At 39.9% G+C, this 20,213-nt stretch overlaps 4 protein-coding genes and 1 non-coding gene across 5 annotated transcripts in view; 4 read left to right on the forward strand and 1 right to left on the reverse strand.

Moving 5' to 3' along the window:
* Window positions 1-128: 128 nt before the first annotated feature.
* Window positions 129-2,462, forward strand: rplp0 (ribosomal protein, large, P0). Its single transcript, XM_085353925.1, has 8 exons — window positions 129-170; window positions 468-575; window positions 670-845; window positions 1,100-1,187; window positions 1,448-1,594; window positions 1,720-1,905; window positions 1,983-2,123; window positions 2,248-2,462. The coding sequence occupies exons 2-8, from the start codon at window positions 522-524 to the stop codon at window positions 2,404-2,406; spliced, it is 951 nt and encodes a 316-aa protein (XP_085210051.1). The 5' UTR covers window positions 129-170; window positions 468-521; the 3' UTR covers window positions 2,407-2,462.
* LOC146631819 (small nucleolar RNA SNORA63) lies at window positions 1,238-1,367 on the forward strand. Its single transcript, XR_014906224.1, has one exon. It is a non-coding gene; the product is annotated as a small nucleolar RNA SNORA63 (small nucleolar RNA).
* A 755-nt stretch (window positions 2,463-3,217) lies between the features above and the next one.
* LOC146631820 (golgin subfamily A member 7-like) lies at window positions 3,218-6,406 on the forward strand. The gene is made up of 6 exons (XM_085353138.1): window positions 3,218-3,278; window positions 3,728-3,850; window positions 3,935-4,087; window positions 4,749-4,850; window positions 5,412-5,473; window positions 5,654-6,406. The coding sequence occupies exons 1-5, from the start codon at window positions 3,270-3,272 to the stop codon at window positions 5,457-5,459; spliced, it is 435 nt and encodes a 144-aa protein (XP_085209264.1). The 5' UTR covers window positions 3,218-3,269; the 3' UTR covers window positions 5,460-5,473; window positions 5,654-6,406.
* Window positions 5,989-13,758, forward strand: r3hcc1 (R3H domain and coiled-coil containing 1). Its single transcript, XM_085354843.1, has 10 exons — window positions 5,989-6,000; window positions 6,664-6,737; window positions 6,996-7,169; window positions 9,156-9,293; window positions 9,378-9,954; window positions 10,102-10,277; window positions 11,216-11,286; window positions 11,378-11,473; window positions 11,564-11,695; window positions 13,445-13,758. Exons 1-9 carry the CDS (start codon window positions 5,989-5,991, stop codon window positions 11,671-11,673), a joined length of 1,428 nt encoding a protein of 475 aa, XP_085210969.1. The 3' UTR covers window positions 11,674-11,695; window positions 13,445-13,758.
* loxl2a (lysyl oxidase-like 2a) overlaps window positions 11,900-20,213 on the reverse strand; it is a 29,531-nt gene continuing 21,217 nt past the window's right edge. Inside the window, exons 7-14 of the mRNA XM_085353137.1 lie at window positions 18,244-18,395; window positions 17,986-18,153; window positions 16,489-16,654; window positions 15,980-16,220; window positions 15,699-15,814; window positions 15,407-15,543; window positions 14,867-14,978; window positions 11,900-12,919 (exon numbers count right to left, since the gene is read on the reverse strand). Of these exons, the coding sequence (XP_085209263.1) occupies window positions 12,849-12,919; window positions 14,867-14,978; window positions 15,407-15,543; window positions 15,699-15,814; window positions 15,980-16,220; window positions 16,489-16,654; window positions 17,986-18,153; window positions 18,244-18,395 (1,163 nt within the window). The 3' untranslated portion in view covers window positions 11,900-12,848. The remainder of the gene's footprint in view (window positions 12,920-14,866; window positions 14,979-15,406; window positions 15,544-15,698; window positions 15,815-15,979; window positions 16,221-16,488; window positions 16,655-17,985; window positions 18,154-18,243; window positions 18,396-20,213) is intronic.

Consider the following 20,213-nt stretch of genomic DNA (forward strand, 5'->3'; position numbering starts at 1 on the left):
GAAAACTGCTACGGAAGTACTAATAGTGACTTTAAAGTGATTGACACAGAATTCACCCAATAGTTATGAAGGTAACGCCCATAGCTGAGTTGTGATTGGTTATCTTTTTTAATACATATCCCTCCCGCGCCTGTCCTCTTCCTCTTTCTTTCACGCGACCCTACTGCGAGGTACGGTTTTTTCCCCCTCGCTTGTTAATAAACCGAAATGCTCGGTCTTTATAGGATTAGGCCAAATATTAGTTTTGTATTCGTGCGATAAACATTTAAACCACTTAACGGGATATATTTTGTATATTTTAAACATTCAATAGGTGTCATTTAGCCAAGCGAGGCCTGTTAATAGAGCGCTAGGGTAGCTAAGGGTAGCCGGCTAACCTTAACTGTCGGCCACATGTCCGGAGTGTAAAGTATTGACCAATTTCCAAAGTACCGTTAATATCCTTGTTTTTCGTCCTTTATTTACAGATCCATCCTTGTCTTTAAACCAGCTGTGTAGCGATCCTTGGAAGCACTGCAGAGATGCCCAGGGAAGACAGGGCCACGTGGAAGTCCAACTATTTTTTGAAAATCATCGTGAGTACCTTTTAACATAAATGCACTAGGTCTTTGTTTCTATAGCATGGACACCATAATGAAATTTATGTGACGCACAGTGGTGTATTTACAGCAACTTTTGGATGACTATCCAAAATGCTTCATCGTGGGAGCAGACAATGTGGGCTCCAAGCAGATGCAGACCATCCGTCTGTCCCTGCGTGGGAAGGCTGTGGTGCTGATGGGTAAAAACACCATGATGCGCAAAGCCATCCGTGGCCATCTGGAGAACAATCCTGCACTGGAGAAGTGAGTTTACTGGCAACCTTTGTTTTATGATGCATTGAATTATCAGTTTCTGTGTAGCAGGTTAGTTACGGTGCAGCTTGTGTCGTGCTGTATTGTCGTTCCCCCTGCTAAAATTAACCTGTTTCCAGCTATCCCTGTCTGTCTACACCCCTCGGACAGCCAGGGACGCAAGGTCTCAGACATCTGATAACTGCTCATGTTGGTAGAAATGATAATCTGCTTGTGTAATTTAAGTTTATGCTGGGATTTCACAGGCTCCTGCCCCACATTAAGGGTAATGTGGGCTTTGTCTTCACGAAGGAAGATCTGACTGAGATCAGAGACTTGCTGCTGGCCAACAAGGTGAGAGCCCTTTAATAAAAAAGCTTATAGATAATTTAGATCATGTCAAAGTGCAGGATAAGTTACAATGCAGCTTTTGCAGTACTGCATTGTCGTTCCCCCTGCAAACAGTAAATTGTTTCCTCGCTATACCTGTCTGCCTGCATCTTTTGGCTGCCAGGAACGTAAGGTTTCAGACACCATAACCTGAGTAGTTAAGATCTTAAAGATTTGGTTCTAACAGAGTGGTCTATTAAGGGTTACCCTCTCTTGTATCCCAGGTACCTGCAGCTGCCCGTGCTGGAGCCATCGCCCCTTGTGATGTGACAGTGCCGGCCCAGAATACTGGTCTTGGTCCTGAGAAGACCTCTTTCTTCCAGGCTCTGGGTATCACCACCAAAATCTCCAGGGGAACCATTGAAATCTTGGTGAGTTCGATAATTATACTGTTTTACACACAGGTATTACTCACAATGCTAATGTGTACTTTAAAAAGGGTAAGATTTGAAAATCTCTGCTTCCGCTAATCACTCTGTATGTCTTTGTCCGCCAGAGCGATGTCGGTCTGATCAAGACTGGAGACAAGGTTGGTGCCAGCGAGGCCACACTGCTAAACATGCTGAACATCTCTCCGTTCTCCTATGGACTCATCATCCAGCAGGTTTATGACAATGGCAGTGTTTACAGCCCAGAGGTGCTCGACATCACAGAGGCTTCTCTACATACCAGATTCCTGGAGGTGAGAATTGGCTGAAATAATTTGGCATGAGTTGTATCTGAATTTTCAGTTTCTCAAAAGTTATTTTGGCCTCTTAGGGTGTGAGGAATATTGCTAGTGTGTGTCTGGAGATTGGCTACCCCACTTTGGCTTCTGTCCCCCACTCCGTCATCAATGGCTACAAGAGAGTCCTGGCTGTTGCTGTGGAGACGGACTACTCCTTCCCCCTGGCAGACAAAGTATGGTTTTTACATTTTTCATACAGCTCTTGCCATTCTCAGTGTTAACACACGATACTTGACTTGGACTTGAAAGTGAAGTTTTGCATTAACAGAGAACTAATGACATCCTTCACCCTCACAGATCAAAGCCTTCCTGGCTGACCCATCTGCATTTGCTGTCGCAGCACCTGCAGCAGCTGCTGAGACTGCCGCAGCTCCAGCTGCTGCTGCTAAGGAGGAGGCCAAGGAAGAGTCTGAGGAATCAGATGGCGAGATGGGCTTCGGTTTGTTCGACGAATAAAATACAGCGAACAGAACCACATCTAATAAGAACATGATTCAATAAATAATGCAAGATCCATGTGCTGGTGTTGTCTCTTTATTAGTACAACTAAAAGGAGATTGTAGTAGTCTTTGTGGTTGAAAATGACACTTTGTAGTTGAAATGGAAAGATATAACAAGGGGAGTGAGTCCTTTCATAAGAACATTTCAAAAGCAAATGGACTGTAGACGTGTAGTCATCGTGACAAGTTGAACTGTAAAAGCTCATACATCCAGAATTGGCGCACTGCAGAAATTGAGCACTAATTCCTAACGGGTCATACAACCGGTTCCAAATGTCTGGAGGCCTCCGGCAACGTCGACTTTCTGCCGGAAGCTCATCTGACAACATTTCCTGTTTGGGCGTGTCGTATTTCGAAATAAAATGTTTGAGATGTGTCGTTTCATGTTTACATTAGAATTGTTACATTGAGAAAATAGCAACTCCAACGCATTTATTAGTTTGAAACCCATAATACTAAGTGTAAATGTTGTGCGTTCACTTGCATTTCGAGGTTAAAACTAAATTACTGCCTTGTACATCCGTTTGACAGCATGTCATCTGCAATACGTCTTTGGAATGATTTACTGTTGCCAGTTCAGAAATTCTTGAAATGAAATCTACACCACCCTCTACAATTTAATAAAAAAAAAAAAAATCCGGACTCCAGAGGGTAATGCAATTGTCAAAGAAATAAACTTAAAAATTACTGTCGTCACAACATTTTTCCAGTAAATACTCATCTCATTTTATTTTGAAAGCTTTGGGCCGGAAGTTGCATTGCTTTGGCGTGGCTGGAAAGAAATAGACGCGCATTCAGCTAGTGGGGCGAACCTCTGCTATGGCTGAGGTAAGTGTTTTTGACTTATTTGATCTGAAAATACTGCGTTAGATTAATCTTTAATCGGATTTACACGTTTGGTGAGGTTTGTTGCTTTGGGTAATGATTAAAGCTTAGATTGCCATATTTTCTAGCGACGGTATTGGTCGTCAGCGCAAGCTAATATTTTTTAAGCTAACATTAGCCCATAACCGTAGCGGGTGTTGGTTTGAAGTGTAGTTTTTGACAATTTCCAACATTATAAATAGTTATTTTCATCATAGGGTCATAAAAAAGCCAGCTGTTACGATGACTGTTTGCTTTTAGGTTATGTAATGTAGTGTGTGTCTGGTTAACGTTGGATATTAGTACTGTTCGGATAAACAGAGTTTAGGTGTTGTTAGCTTACAACAGATGCTTGCTTTTCCAACCATTCTGCTCATTAAATTAATATGCATAAGAGTAAATTCTTTGTGTAGACCCACAGCTTACAGGACCTCCAGCAACCAGCTGTGTCCTCCAAGGTGTTCATCCAAAGAGACTACAGCTCAGGCACCATATGCAAGTTCCAGACCAAGTTCCCCTCAGAGCTTGAGTCAAGGGTATGTACAGAGTTAACCTCCATGCCATGGTTGTTTCCTCACTGCTTTAAGTTTATGTTTTTAAAACTGCTCCTGTGGTTTCAGATCGATAAGCAGCAGTTTGAGGAGACCATTCAGACGCTAAACAACCTGTATGCAGAAGCAGAAAAACTCGGGGGGAAGTCCTACCTGGAGGGCTGTCTGGCTTGCCTAACGGCCTACACCATCTTCCTCTGCATGGAAACACATTATGAAAAGGTAAAACAAAAAAAGGGTTCACATCAGAGTCTTATGTTATGGGTCACTGTACCTCAAATCATTGTGGAACTTCTGCTGAACCATAGCATATTTGGCTCAAAATTGTATGTTTCAAGGCATGACAATGTATATACATGTATATAGTGATTTCTGTGAGATTTTACCTTCATATATCAAATAGAACTATTTGAAAAACGTTCTGTCCACATTTCAATTTTTGAGGCATGAATATCTCAGAATATTATCTATTAAAATAATGAACCCAAGTTTTCATTCCCCCCTCCCCCCTCCAAAGGCCAACTGTCTTGGAGTAGTTTTATAATATAGGTTGTGTTTAAAATGTACTAAGAGGTTTAACAACTTCACAAGTACAGATGTAATTTTTCTTGTGCATGAAAATAAATTTAGCAACACAAATAAGAGGGCATTAATAGCTTGTCTCACGCGACTGGTTGTTGTGTCTACACGCACTGGGTAGTCCGATTAAAGACCCTGACCTTAAATGCCTCTAACCCAAACCTAACCCTGATAACTGCCTCTTAGTGTATTTTAAACTTAACCTGAATTAAATGACTTCTCTAGGGCAACGTGCACACTTACAGAGTGACTGTTAAAAAAAAAAGATGGAATGACTCTTACATCGCCCTCTTTCTGTGCTCAGGTGTTAAAGAAGATTGCCAGATACATTAAGGACCAGAATGAGAAGATCTATGCTCCCAGAGGCTTGCTGCTGACTGACCCCATAGAGAGAGGCCTCCGAGTTGTATCCTTAATTCAGCTGCATGCTTACTAGAGCTAAGTTCTGTTATAACAACAGTCATCATGCCCCACAAACCACCAACCCTTGGTCTATTTATACCTATATACTCAAACAGCGTATTTCTGTCACTTTGTGAGCACCTCAGTTACACATTAAGTCAAATATAAATGTTTATTGACTTTATTGATTTCATTTTATATCTCTACAGTAGTTAAGTATGCTTTTGTTCTATAGACAAAGGTGGATTATCTTCAGTTACTCTACCCTTTTTTAAGAATCACGTGAGAATTGTAAGCTGGAGTCATGTGGCAGTGAATCTGGTTAAATTGTGTTGTATATTGAATGAATTGAGAAATGTTGGAAAAATAAATATAAGTAAAAGTAAAATCAGTGTCTACAACCTGTAGATTTTAATAAAAGTACTGATATTTGTGGCAGTTGTTTCAGAAACATTGCAAAAAGAAATCGGAGTATATTTTATGCATTTTTTCCCCCCTCCTAAACACAGATTATTTTTGTTGATCACATAGCACTTTGTATTGGCCTTAACTTGTTCTCTTCAAGGTTGAAATTACCATCTTTGAAGACAGAAGTATTGGCTCTGGAAGATAAAAGAATCCATTCAGGTGCAGCTTTGATAAAGATTTGACTTCGCTCCACTGTGTTGTTCATTTCTATTGTTAAGGAAATCTTTATAATTCAACTGCATAATATAAAATAAGCCAAGACAACACTAGAAATGTGATTTACTTTCAGTTGTAACAGGGTTCTCTCTCTCCCTCTCTCTCTATTGCTCTACTCTGTAGGTTGAAGACTCCTTATCTTTCTGACAGCACATAATCAGAGTCCCGCTTCACCTAAATGTTGTATAGAATTTTGATCTGATCCTCTTTTTTTCCCCCCTGTTATTTATAAGTGCTCTACTTTCTGCCTAACCTTATATGTTTATAAATGTCTTCATGTCTTTTTATACTCATCATGACCTTAGTTGATAAAGACCAGTCTCTATGAATTGTGCCATTGTGTTAAATGCCATTTTTGATTATGGTAGTTTTGTGTGATTTGACTTGTGTGTTTTATAAAAGACAAAGTAAAAAAAAAAACCCCTCAAAAAACATTACTGCTGTAGAAACAGGTTGGGATGGAGTTGTTGGTATGGTTTGGGGTAGTTCTCCACACAATGTGTTTAGCCACATTACGGTTGTTGGCATTGATGATGCAGATGTTCTATCCGTGTATGTATGTCACCTTTTTTCTTGTGCTGGAGCAGATCATGTCTTTTTCACACTTGCATATTGGGATTTGTGAGCTGAAGTTGGGTGACTTCCAAGATGGAGCATGTTTACCTTTTTAATAAGATCACTTCAATAGTAACATGTCCTTCTCCTTCACTAAAATCTTCCTGAATCGTGCTCATCAGCCCTACATGTTTGTCAAACTTCCTGCAATGTTGCAAACAACATCCCCTTGTTCACAATCACCAAACAGTCCGTGATTGCTGTATATGGTGTTCGGACAACTGGTCTACTTTTCTTACAATTATTATGGTTTATCTAAATAAATAATAATTTCCTGAAAACTGTTGGCCTGCTGTTGATTAATTTCAGAGTACGCATTTATTACACATTTAGTTTTTTTCTTTTAAAAGAGAATGAGATGTGATATTTTGTGTTTGACACATTTCACTCACGATAAATATGAAAACTTTTATTTTGAAGTAGTCAGAGCGGAAGTCCCACTGCGTTGGTCTGACCCAAGTCAACGTTTGTTTCCGGAAGCCAAAGGATACTAGCTACCCTGCGACTTTTATTTGTAGGCGCTTTCCCTTGTTCGAGCTCTCCATCGTGCTGAAACTACAACAAATCAATACTGTACGCTTCAGCCTCAGCTGTAAGAGTATTCGATTTAATATTCACAGTTATTAACTATAGCTAGAAAGGCGGTTAACATTAGCACCACTCATGAATTAATGTTAAGCAAAGAAAGCTAGCTTTGGTTTAACTTTTAATTGCACATGTAAACACCGAAGATGCAGCTAGTTTTACGTGTTTGTTTGGCATTAGCAAACGCTTAATATTGCCTTGTTCAAGTTATGTTGCTGGCTAGCAGTGGTGATCACTGTCACTTTTCATTTTGATTTTTAATTAGGACGAGCGAGGAAGTTCACTTCACCCTGTTGTCAGCAGGACCCGACTTTCTTTCTCCGTCCACCCTGGCGTTCCCCTGTTTCGATGGAGTGTATCTCCCAAAACAAGAAAACAACTTCTTGCATCATGTCCTGGATGAGCTGGAAACATACCAACAGAAAAACAGCCACAACAGGTAAAGTTAAGAAAGATGGAGCAACCCGAGCAGTTTCATCACATGAAGTGATCACTTCCTTCTCGGTTATAGTGATTTATTAGTGAACGTGTTTAGTAAACATACACAGGTTAACACTGTGTAAACAAATGGCACATGTGTTGAAACTCCGGTTTCCTACATTCTAAAGAAAACGAATAGGATAGAAACAGACAGTCATGCCTGATTATCACTGTGCCTTTTGTTTCATTAAGGAGATAATAAACACAGGCACGGGAAATCAAAATATCAGATCAGAAATTAAAAAAAAAAAACAATGTAGAATACTGGGTATCATATTCAGATTTTCTACCACGGAAGCCAGTTGTCTCGATTTGCTTGAACCTCAATTTTTTAATACATTTTTAAATTCTCTTTCTTTACTGAGCTACATTACTGTAACCATTTTCACTCATGCACTTGAGCCTAGACACAAACACAAAGTGAGTTCAGAATCACTTACCCTAGCACTGGCAGTCAGGATGTGATCACACGAAGATGGTTAGCAGCCTGCTGAGTTAACGCAGAGTTTACCCTGTGTGTGCACATTTACTGATAACTGTACTGGCCACAAAAGGGCTGATTTTCCAAATCAAGATTAAACTATTAAACATGTAGCGCTTTGGTCAGTGAGACTGGGAAAAAGTTACTGTATTAATAAGTTTGGCCTATTTGAGGCCAAGAAAATAAGTGAGCAAAAATGCTGAATCTAAGTTAACAGACCTCAGAACAGAACTCTGTCATTAAAACATGGAAGAATCTGATGCATTAAAATCATGTAGTTTAATAATTCAAGCTTAAAATTCAGTTTTTATTTTTTCAGCTGCAGCCTCAGTGTTGTCTGCCAATCTGAGAATAAATGATAAATATAAAAACAAAATTAAAACGTAGCTTAGTCTATTTGGTTATTTGAAATAAGGTCAAGTACTAATAGGTGCTCTGCTTTACAATCAGATATTGACGCTTATACAGAAATATAATTGTAGTTATAAAACAATAATTAATTATATCAATAAAAGTCAAGGAATAAAGTTACATATGGGAATCTGTATTCAGTACCGTTGTTCATCGGGGAAACCCAAAGTCATTAGAAAAACTTGAGACCCTCTTAGTGTCTGTGCACAGAAATCCGAGGGATCTTCCTGGAATGGTGACACTATTTTCTGGAGAACTGATTCTTTCCAAAAGATGTCAGCGTCTGCATGTCCAAACTGTCAAGTAGTGTTTCAATTTAGGGTCATGGGGTGAACTGGAGCTTTATCCACCTTCCACTGGGCGAGGTGCACTGTTGATGTATTGCCAGTCTAATACATTGGTCGTGCATAGAGACAGACAACTATTCAAACTTAAGGCCAATTTAGAACCATTCATTAACACAGCATGTATACCGTTAGGCTCTGGGTGAAAGCTTAAATACACCTATACAAACACAGAGAGAACATGCAGTGGGCATTTTTCCTGTCCTGTCGCCATGCTAGCCCCCCAATCCTGGTGTTTCCAAACAATCTGAGTCCATAGAATTTCCAAAACTCAATTTTAGTGCTCCTGAAATGCCAGAATAGTATGGGAGCTCAGCATAAAATCAGTTTTAGCCATTATTATGGGGTTGAACTTTGGTTCATAGAGGCAATATTTAAAAAAAGGCACTGCAGCTATGAGAAAAATGTCTAGTCATCATGAAAGCATTATTCTAAGTCCCCAAACTATAATGAGCCTGTTAATGGGTCTAATAAAAACTGTTTAACCAAATATTGAATTGCAAAGTTCTTTCAGATTTTTATGTTAACAGTTTACTTTGGAGTTTTCTGTGATTGTGTTTGAAATTTATGTTTTGTGTGTTTGTTTATAATACATCTTTAATGTGTACTGTGATCTTTAAGCCTAATCGCTCCAAGAACTATGTGAATAAAAATGCTGCTGTGTTTACTTGATCAAATAATGTCTGCTGCCTTGTGTGTCCCTGTCCAGTGTGCTGCTGTTTCCTCCCTTACCCAGCAGACTGCGATACCTGATTCACAAAATCATAGAAGACCTGCCAGAGCTCACCACCTTCTCAGTAGGGGAGAGCTGGTGCCGTAGGGTGGTGGTCTGCCCTTGTGAGCTCAGGTTTGTTGGCCAAACTTTGGTCTGTATGTCTTATGCATTTTTGAAAAAGACGTTTATTAACTTTAAGAAAAAATGTTTCTGTAGGAGTGAGGTAGAGGAAGACAGCGACTTGGAGAGCAACAGCAGCTTGTGTGAAGAGCCCCTAAGTATTAGGGAAGAGAGGGAACGCAATATCAAGCCTAAACCTTCAATCCCACCACGAAGCCGAGCACCTAAGAGGCCCGACAAGCCCCTCTACATGCCACGAGCCGCTCGAGAGAGGCTGTCGTTACGAAACTCACAAGGCTCCACAGCTGGCTCTGAGTCATTGAGTTCAGCTTGTGTTGATAGAAGCTCTGTCAACAGTTTGTCTGACTCTTGTACTTGTCCTGAATCTATAGAAAACACAAAGCACTCACTATCTAAACAGGAATCATTCCCCAGTGTAGCAGACAGAGTCCCTAAACTGTCTGCAGACAGTTCAGCAATGTGTCCTCATGAAGAAGAAAAGTTGGTGCTCAGGCTGGATGAAGATGAAGCTTCAGTCTTGGAACAGACTCAGTCCCAGTTTGCTGAACTGACTGTGGAGGAGGATGAGAAGGAGAAGGACGAGACTGCAAGTGTGTCACGCAGTCTCCAGACAGAAGACGCAAGCACAGACAAAGATGGTGTAACTGCAGAGGTCAGTTCTCACAGACTTAATTTCATGGTGTGGATGTATGCATACAGTCTTTTAGTGTTGCTGTACTTGCTGCCTTTTGGATTAATCTGTGCATTTCAGAAACTTAAATATAATGGTAACATTACATATATGTGTTTCTTATTTTAGATCAAGGCACATCTAAAAGAAGGAGTCTCTGTTGCCATTGAGCACATCCACAATGACTACTCTATGTATGAGAATGTTTCCATCGACTCAGACGACTTTCGCCACGTGATTGAGATCTATGACTTCCCGGTTATGTTCAAGACCGACGACCTTCTTGATGCTTTCTCAGAGTACAGGTGAGAGATGACACACCTGTTCACTGCTCTGTCCCTTTGTTTCCAGTCATATTTTATTTTACAATGTGGCCCACGTACGAGTGAAAGTTCTCTTTGTGATAGTGTAAAGGAGTTTAATGACACATTTAATCCCTCAGATATTTTAATATTAAAAAAAAGAAAGAAATATAATTTCAACAACACATCTCAGTTTTTCTGCATGATAAAGAAATGCTGCTTTGGGCAAAAAGTGTAAGAAATAAATACGTATGAATGTTACAGAAAAAGTTCTGTTAGGTGTGCAGACGGCCTTTTAATTCAAATGAAATGAAATGAAAATGATCATTTTTGTTACAGAATGTCCTCTTTTAAAAAAACAAAAAAAACAAACCCTTTGAACCTGCTACAAAACCCATAAATTTCCACAGTTGATAGTGAAAAAAAACTGGAAATTTCTGTTATTCAATGGTTTGTCTATTAGTTATTTACTTTGGTGTAGTATGAATGGTCATGCATGAGGTCTTTATCAGTGGGAAAAGCTATAAAACATGTGAAAACACAGTTAAATGTCTAAAATTTACATCCTTCTTCCCATTTTCCAAAGCTGTCCAAGATTGCTAGGCCAGATTGGCTGATCCTGGCCCCCAGACCTTATGTTTGACACCCTTTGTCTAGAGTGTTCTGCTGTGAAACCATATATAACCATATATAATTCATTGTACACAACAAATCTGTCAATGCTTTCAACTGTCACCTTTAATATGAAACGTACATGAATGTATATATTCTAAAAATGTCACTAAAAACTGAACCATAATATGGTACAATTACACAGGTATATATTACTTTAGCTATCTCAGTTTTCGTTGAAACCGTCTGATGTAAATCCAGAAAATATCTCACCCTCAACCGACTGATGTGGCCACAAAATTGCTTAAAGTGCTCTCTGTCTGCCTCAGTGATGGTGGAATGAAGATCAAGTGGGTGGACAACACACACGCTTTAGGGATTTTTTCCAGCGAGTCAGCAGGTGAGCGCTTTCACTGCACGATGAATGAGATGTTGGGTTTGAGGTTTAAAGCTTATGATGTGAATAAAAAAAGAAATGTGTCTTCTTACAGCACTCCATGCTCTCTCTATCTGCCACCCACTGCTAAAGGCGCGAGCACTGGCTGATGGGAGTAAAAAAGCTCAAGGCAAGGCCATCAGACGAGCAGGTGGGAGATCCATAGCAGCGATATATAATGTATAATATGGCGTTTTTGGGTTTTTTTTAACAATATGGTTGTTTATGTGCCTCCTTCCAGAGTTCATCCAGCCAGTGAAGGAACGTCCGAGGACAGACTGTGCTGTTGCTAGGCGGATGGTAACCAGAGCCTTGGGCATTCAGGGGCGAGGCAGAGTGCAGCGATATTGAGGAGTGCCAACATCCACTACAGGTGAGCGCGCTAATAACAGCGACAGGTTAGGTTTTAGGTTCCCGCAGCTCACATGTTGGAAATATTTTTATGACACAGAAGCACTTGTTACTTGTCAAGCATTTCATTTTATTGAAAACATAATGCTTTCCCACATTCATCCATGCATACAAAATAAAAACAGACAGCAACCAACAAGTATCCTTGAATTGCCACATTTAGAAAAACAAAATGTACAAAACCACGAAGAGGCATTTTCACATACATGTGTGGTTGTTACAGCACTTCCACAATGTAATCAAATTCCCTGATGGTAATAATTTAACACAACTCAGACACCGATAAAGAAAGGGAGAGGATGTGCAGAACAAGAAGATGAAAATGTGTGTGTGGTGTGAATAAATTAAAAATATTTTCAGAAATGTATGTGTCAAGTATGTGAAAGGCTCTTTGCAAGATGTTGGTACATTAAGTGCACGGAGGCTCTAATAGAAATTTTAAAATGAATCCTGTTTTCAGTTTGTTATAATGAATCCCTCTGAGAGCAGGAGTTACTTATCAGACATGCTGTATCCACAGATTGTAGCACATTGCTCTGCAGAGATAATCATAGTCATGTAATGTATTATTATTAAAACTGCTCACAGTTTTGAGTCAGTAATTCCTTTAACTATTTACTGTTGAGGCAAATGTCTCTCGGTTCAGCTGCGAGGCAACAGTACAGGCTGTAGCACCAGATTAAGCACAACACTATTTTCACCCGTTCAAACAGAGCTCAGTCCAAGAGTCGTGGTCTCTCATGTCGTGATTTTTCTTTGGTTTAAAATGTTCTCCCAAACATTGGAAACTTTTACGCAGGGGGCCCTCGTTGGCATGGGTTATTTAACGAGTTACCTGGCTACAATCCTCATGGCATCTCTCCTGGTAAATAAACATCAGATCAAATCTACACTGTACTAACACTTTTTGAACATCTGAATGCAGTTAATGGTTTAGTAAGCAAGCATTTCATTTTCCCATTGAGTCATTGTTTATTGTACCAGATGAGCCCAGAGCTCACAACAATCCAGCACTGCTCCAAGGAAGCACATCTGCCCAGGCCCCCCTCTAGTGGTTGTCAAATATTAGTCTGCACCCCCCCATCCACACCAATGTTGACCTGTCCTTCTCAGGTCTACCTGTGAGAAAGCTGGTTGGTAAGCAATCCAGGAAATGTTTCCTCCGTTTCTGAACTCAGTGTGCCACCTGTTAAGTCAGACAGGAAGAGGACAGTGAAGAGATTAGCAACAAAAGCCAAATGTTTTAGTTAAAGATCTCCTTGGCCTGTAAATGGTAAATGGCCTGTATTTATATAGCACTTTACTAGTCCCTAAGGACCCCAAAGCGCTTTACATATCCAGTCATCCACCCATTCACACACACATTCACACACTGGTGATGGCAAGCTACATTGTAGCCACAGCCACCCTGGGGCGCACTGACAGAGGCGAGGCTGCCGGACACTGGCGCCACCGGGCCCTCTGACCAATTAAATCCTTATTAAACCCTTTATAAAGCTCCCGGGTAAACAGATGAATGTTAATTAAAGACAGTAACAATTGCTTTAAAATGGATAAAAGTGCACCATTTGTTCATGAACGGTGATGTAATGTGATGATAAAGTGATAGCACGGCTATAAAAAAAAATCCAGTTTGTGATTTTTTTTTTACACTAAATTAGTAAAACCTTTGTCTAAAGACAGACTTTGTCCTTTTGTTTTCTACAAAAAGGTCCAGCAGAGGTCTGCCCTCCTTTCACTTCCTTTCCTTTCTCTGAAGAGACTCAAAAGTGGCCATGTTTGAATCTGTGACCATGCTGAGTGATGACTGCTCACCCTCACTGATCAGCACAGCAGGCACAGTTAAGAAGAGGCCTGAGAGTTTAATGCCCATGCCGCCATCATCATCATCCATCCTGAATGATCTTTGAGCAGGAGCTGCTGTGCTGTATTTGAAGCTGACCTCTGACCTTTGTACATTACTACGGTGGTGCCTCTTTTTCACTGTTAGCCTGACTAATAATGCAGTTATCATAGTGATTTCAGATGGGAGGCTTATTTTGATTTTATTGCATGCTGACTCAGAACCTGAAATTTCTTTCAAGGGTGTTTGATTTCCAGGCAGGTTTTTTTTTTTTTTGTTTCAGATTAATTGGAAGGATCCATGGATGGATGAATGTGTTTTTCCCCCCCCTGTTCTCACCCTGCTGATGCAGGTGATGAATTGGTTGTGTAATTCTACAGAAGTATTCATTCCTTTTTAACTTCATTTGAAGTATCTCAGGATTTGGTCAGAGAAGTACATTGTGTATAAGAGTAATGCAGATCCGCTAACAAACAGATTTCATAAATAAGATAAAACACTATTTGTTTTTTTTAATTCTAAGATTTTAAGTTTCCGTTTCTGTTTTAAAAAACACTTTTTTTTAAAGTTGTATAATAATAGATTGTTACCTGTGTAATTAACACACAAATACTTAAAGTATAAAGTTCTTCACATTACAGGAAGCTTTGGTAAGGAGCTTTGAAACGTTCAGTGTTACCTGTTCCTCTAATGTTATGTTGGCTTGTTTTAATGCCATTTTTTGTCACTGATGTCTCATCAAACATCTCCTGTTTGTAAAATATCAAAATGTCATTGAGAAACTGTAAAAGTTTGTATTTAGTAAAGGTTCTACATAAAAAGGAGGCTTCCTCTGAAATCATCCTCTGTGCCTGTGAGTCAATTAAATCTAAATCTATTGAGTCGTTTCGGTGCTAAAGACGATTCTGCACAATTCTGTGAAAACAGGAAAACTACAAGTTTAATGTCATATTTTATATGACATAAGAAAAGTTTTTATTATGTAGACCTGTCCTGCACGATCCCAAAGTTAAAACTGCTGACTATGCTGCTGTGAACTGGGCACTTAAACATCACACAGATACAGTAGAACAGTTATTTTTATAAATGGTCAAATAAGGTTAGGAGAAGGGGAGTTAGCATTTAACGCTCAGACTATTCAGGTGCAGACTCTTTGTGGCTGAAAACCTCAGTATTAAACTGAGTTTGTTTAAATGTAGACCTTTCTAAAGTACAGTCCCAAGCACCACTATTTTTTTTTACTGAAGAATATTTCGTCTTTAATGCAGAGGGTAAAAAGATCCCTTTTACCTGTATGACAGTTATATGTCCACATCCGATGCCCATCGTATCGGGAGCGGCACTTCATTATGTTGTTAGTGTAATCTGATTCCGCGACCTCATGGTTTGGGTTAATTACAACCTGGAAGAAGGAAAAACAATGGTTGTTAAAGCATTTCTCTTGACACATTTCAAGTCTTTAATTAGTTTTTATGAGAACCAAATAACACAAGTGTAAAGACCAGCAATAGAATAAGATGATAATAGAATGACTGATAATGCACAAAAGAGACTGAAAGAGTTCATCCTTCATCTTAGATACTATAAATCTATGCTGGGCTAAATTTGTTCTAATATAAAAGTTTGACTTTAACCAACTCCTGCTCATTTGGTTTAGAACCGCAATCAGAGGCTCCTTGGGCTTACAGCCAGAAACAGGCAGATGCAGAGCTGTGGAAACTGTTCGTGCCTGTTTGATCTAGCAGACTCTGCTGGCTGGAGATGAGACATCTTTCCAGCAGCAGATGTGCCGTGTGGACTACAACCAGACAGCCACAGCAGACGTTTTACCTGCAAGATGTAGTCGCCGGGCTTCACGTCTGTGATGTCGATCCACTGGCAGTCAATGTCATGCCTGTAGGTATCCCAGCAGCCAACAGTGATGCCCTGTGCGCCGAAATTTGCACACTCGTACCTCTTTTGAATTCCTGGATTAGGAAAAGGTTACAAATTTTGTGATGAGGTCACGCTTATGCAGCCCAGTAAGCTCATTTCTTTCATTAATTAAAAAACATACAATAGATTACTAATATTATTGTATTTGAATGTATAATTTGCTAATATAAGGAGTGTCTGTATTTACCCTCATCACAATAGGTGTCTTCAAGACAGAAGCTGGCCTTGTGGCCCTCTGCCACTTTAGTGCCGTTCAGACTCATCAAGTCATAGTGGGTGAAAACTTCCATACTGTGGTAATGCCTTGATTATAAAAAAAAAAAAATCATTTCACACTAATATAAATGTTTGTAACATTTACACTTTTATCTAGTAGCTTTCCTGTCAGATAAGTTTGGCTTCCTCTGAATTTTTACAGGAAAAAGCAAAAAGTTTTCCGTTTGCACATATCTGTTCCAGATGCGTCACCTGTGACAGTCGTGCCAGACCCACGACTGAGGTGATGCCCGCGGTCTGAAGTCTGACTGGCCATTGTTGTGGATCTGGGAGGAGAAGCGAAGAAGGCGGCGGTAGGAGCTAGGGTCAGCTTTGTCAGCACTGCCGGACAGACAACGCTCTTCATGGGCACACTGCAGAGCATACATGGGTCTGTCCTCCAGATATGTGGTCTGCTCCACAACCTGAGCGTTCAGGACCAAGTCAGGGGCCGCTGCGAGCAACAAGGAATCGTGCTGATTTAGAGCATGAGGGTGCACAGAAACTTACACTGAAACTTTTATTACATTTATATTGAACAGCTACAAAACTACAAGTGTTTCATTCTTTTTAAGTGACCCAGTCACAACCCTCAGTCAGCATGTATTATACCAATGTCCTCAAACTATTTTTCAATTTCCACAATAAATACTTTAGAAACATAGCTTCTAACCCATGTAAGGTTCTAAATATATATGTTATGGTTTTCTGCAATTTCTTACTCATTGTACAAGAGACCCCAGCAGCAAAGTGTCCACCTCCTTTGGGACAGACAACATGTTTCCCGTGATGCAGGCACTGCTCCAGAGTCAGCTCAGTTCCTGAACACCTCACCCCGCTCATCACCACAGCATCAGCTGATGAGTCTCCTTGCCAGTACCATGTTTCCTGTTATAAGAGAAGCACAGGAAACACATTATACACTACACAGCATCAAGACTGATGCAAAGCTTGATACCCCTGTGTTACTGTTAAAAAGTTCAAAAACAGAGCTTGGCTATAACAAAACTCTCCAGCAACATATCTACTACAGTCCTGTATGTTTGTTTAATCTACAAAACTTACTGCTGCTAAGCTATGCATATACAGCTAGGCTCACTTCTTTCTGTTAGCTGCAATCAAACAGATCAGCCTCCTCAAAGTGTTGTGGAAACAACATAATCTTATTTGTCCTCCTGTATTTAATTTTCAGACTTGCCATACCAGGTGTCCCACAAGCCAAATGTAGTCTAATCAAAGTATCTAGTACCCACACAGGGAGAGATGCTCTCTTATCCTCTCACGCCTGACTCAGCCTTATTACAACATTTTGCAGACCACAGGGAAAACCTTCTGTTAGGAAAACTCATACTTTCCATCATCTACCCAGGAAGTGGAGGAGTCATGAGAAGTAAATTAAGCTGAGGGATATGGATGTGGGAGTATTTGCTGGTGGGCTGAGGAGAAGGACAGACATAAAGCTGTATAGCTGTAAGCTCAGTGTCATTCTTTCCATCTGGTGGTGGGGTTTGCCTGGAGAAGCAGTTAAAAGTCAGACAGGAAAGAGGCTCTAGAGGGCCAGAGGTCCTGCTCTGTGATAGCAAAGAGTTAGTCATCTATTACTCTTAACACGATAACCCTTACGTAATGATAACTTACAGCTTTTGGTAATAAAGGGGACATGTTATTATAATGCCTGGACTGGACTAGATGACTTGGCATAGATAGGCACACTTTAGTCAGATAGCCCCCCTGCTGCTATAAATGCACCTCCCCATGATTCACACATATACTTTCCAGAAGATTTTAAACCACAAATGCAAAATGCTTTTAAACAGAAAAATAAAAAACCTAAGAGAGGTCTTAACACATCTCTCACATCATATTGTAAAGGGAGTTTGGGGTCTTCTTTAAAAATCAGGAAGGAAACGTAAGCAGGACAAGAGTAACGCTAGGAAGTAATGCCAGGGGCTTTACTGGTGGAGCGTCCACTAAACTTCAAACAAAATAAATCAAGCTCCTTCTCACCGCTTCCCTGCCCTCCTGTGCTCACTGTGTGCATTTGATGTTTGTAAGGAAGTGATGTCTTTCTTTTGCCCTCAGGGATCAATAAAGCTCAAGCTTATTAAAGTGAGAGTTAATGGTATTCACTGACTTTGAGCATGCTGAAAGTCTGTGCTGCAAAGATAAGCTCATTTTAAAAACGATTGGATGTAAGAGGGCTTAAAGGAAAACCTTACCTGAAAAGCATTGCTGGCAAAGCCCAAGCCCAGCTGTCTGCACACTACCATGGCCTCCATAGTCCCCCAGCTGTCACTGCACACCGTGCCCCACACCAAAGAGCCATTTCTCTCCCCCAGGACCTCCACACGGCCCTCATATGGGTTACGGCCGCCACTTAACCGAAGCTGAGGGAAGGGATATATACATTTAGGCATCTCCTGAACTGTTACACACACACAGTTTTTTGTTCTATATGGTAGACAGAGTTTACTCACTCTATTGTGGAAGCCCATGGCAGGAACATTACATTTGACTGCTGCATCTTCCTCATGGCTGCAGCCCAAAGAGTTAGGGTTGAAGTAGCACTCGGTCAGAGACTTTTCGAAACCGGAGCACTCCACCTCGTTCATGTGGACCGGTCCAATGCCTACAGGTACACATTAGGCACATTAACAAAGAGTACTGCTGTCATAAACTCCCTGCTGAGGTATTCATATTGTGTACATTACAGAGGAGAAAAGCTAGTTTCAGATTACTGGACAAAAGACGTGATCAATTTGGGTCACACAATGGTTTTTACAACCCTGTTTCCAAAAACGTTTGGATGAATTTACTGAAAATAGTAGATTATTGGATTTTGATCGTATTTTGAAAAATATAATTTTGTATTGAAATGGATTCCAGGAAAATATTTAGTTTTTGTTGTACCTGTCCCAACCTTTTAATGACATGCTGTGCAATGTAAAACAAAACAGACAAAGAAACAAAACAACTCTTGGGAAATCACGACTAATGATGTTAATTAGCAACATGACTAAAATAAGTCCCCGGTCTGTGAAAGACCGCAGGACTTAGTATCATTAAAAAGCACTCTGGGGAGATGTCTGTTTGTATGGGGCAAGGCCAAAAACCAATATTAAATGTCTGTGTTCTTTGGACCGTTAACATTAAAAACAGACCCAGTTTTATAGTGGGAATTTGGAATTTCCGAAAGACAATGTGAGCAAATCCAGTGTTTAGATGGCACTTCAAATGCAAGTTTAAATTCTACCAGGCAAGGAAAGAACTTGAAAAAGATTCAGAATCGCATTTGCTTTGTCTGAGTCCAAGCTCATTTAAAATGGACTGAGATCAAGTGGAAAACTGTCCTGTGGGCAAACTAAAAACAACTGAAAAAGGAAAGGCCACCATCTGTAATGGTCTTGTGACACCTTACTGCACTTACTGTGAAGGCTCCATTAATGCTAAACAACACTTATAGATTATGGAGCAATGTTTGCTGACATTCGCATCTTTTTCAGAGAAGTTCTTCAATATTTTAGCAAGACAATGAAGATGTATTATTACATGTCCCTACAGAAAGAGTCCAGGTGCTAAATTTCAGTTTAGACATGTAACCTGATGGAAACGATAAAGGAGGCCTGAACTTGTTCAAACCTGTGATGCAACACAGCGATAAACATGCCTCTATTCTGTTTTTTTAAATTTACATTTTGCTGCTAATTTAAAATAATAATTTTTTTTAATAAAGCAATAAAATTCTCAAGTGAAACAGTTGACATGTTTTCTTTGCACTTCTTCAGTTTAAATCTATGGTTCGAATTGCATTCTGCTTTAAACGGCATCCTAACTTTTTGGGAACTAGAGCCGCAGGAAACACAAGCTTTTACTGCCAACTACTACAGACTAAAACAGCAGCTGTCTTACCTACCAGAGTGTTTTGTCTGTCCAAAGATATGTACTTATACTGCAAAGGAAACAAGCAGTCGCCTATGTCAAATGAAAATGAGACACGTAAGGCCTGTAAAAAATACAAATTCTCTCTCCACGTGGCACAGTTTCCACAATAACATGTGAGTGCTAACTTTATGCTGCTACTCTTCCCGTGAGATTGAGCAGGAATGTGATATAAGCTTGCAAAATAGTGACGGGGCGCCAATAGAGAGGTATAATTTAGTGGAACAGCAGGAACACAGTGCCATTGTAATCATGCAGCCAATATTAAGGTTTGACAAATGACTATAATCCGTGAAATCTATTTTATAATAACATGCATTTAAAAAATTACAAAATAGGATACATTTAGAAATTATTAAGCCCATCAATGCATAACACAAAACTGCTACACAAAGAGCGAAATCCTCTACCAGCTGAAAAAAGTAAATATGACATCCAGAAATTCTTCTTTTCATCCACTTCCCTCAATAGAGTAGAACAAATCCGGAAATCTACCAACATGCTTGTT

This window comes from Diplotaxodon limnothrissa, linkage group LG5, assembly GCF_057381915.1.
Source record: "Diplotaxodon limnothrissa isolate DT_005_m linkage group LG5, D_limnothrissa_male_GT1.1, whole genome shotgun sequence".
Classification (NCBI taxonomy): Eukaryota; Metazoa; Chordata; class Actinopteri; order Cichliformes; family Cichlidae; genus Diplotaxodon; species Diplotaxodon limnothrissa.

Excerpts from the sequence above, each read along its gene's own strand:
- rplp0 (XM_085353925.1), top strand. The coding sequence starts at position 522 with ATGCCCAGGGAAGACAGGGCCACGTGGAAGTCCAACTATTTTTTGAAA. Across the intron at positions 846-1,099 it reads AACAATCCTGCACTGGAGAA|GCTCCTGCCCCACATTAAGG; the intron begins GTGAGTTTACTG and ends GGGATTTCACAG. Across the intron at positions 1,595-1,719 it reads GGGGAACCATTGAAATCTTG|AGCGATGTCGGTCTGATCAA; the intron begins GTGAGTTCGATA and ends TTTGTCCGCCAG.
- LOC146631820 (XM_085353138.1), top strand. Across the intron at positions 4,088-4,748 it reads TGGAAACACATTATGAAAAG|GTGTTAAAGAAGATTGCCAG; the intron begins GTAAAACAAAAA and ends TTCTGTGCTCAG. Across the intron at positions 4,851-5,411 it reads TAGAGAGAGGCCTCCGAGTT|GTTGAAATTACCATCTTTGA; the intron begins GTATCCTTAATT and ends GTTCTCTTCAAG.
- r3hcc1 (XM_085354843.1), top strand. Across the intron at positions 9,294-9,377 it reads GTCTGCCCTTGTGAGCTCAG|GAGTGAGGTAGAGGAAGACA; the intron begins GTTTGTTGGCCA and ends ATGTTTCTGTAG. Across the intron at positions 11,287-11,377 it reads TTTTTCCAGCGAGTCAGCAG|CACTCCATGCTCTCTCTATC; the intron begins GTGAGCGCTTTC and ends GTCTTCTTACAG.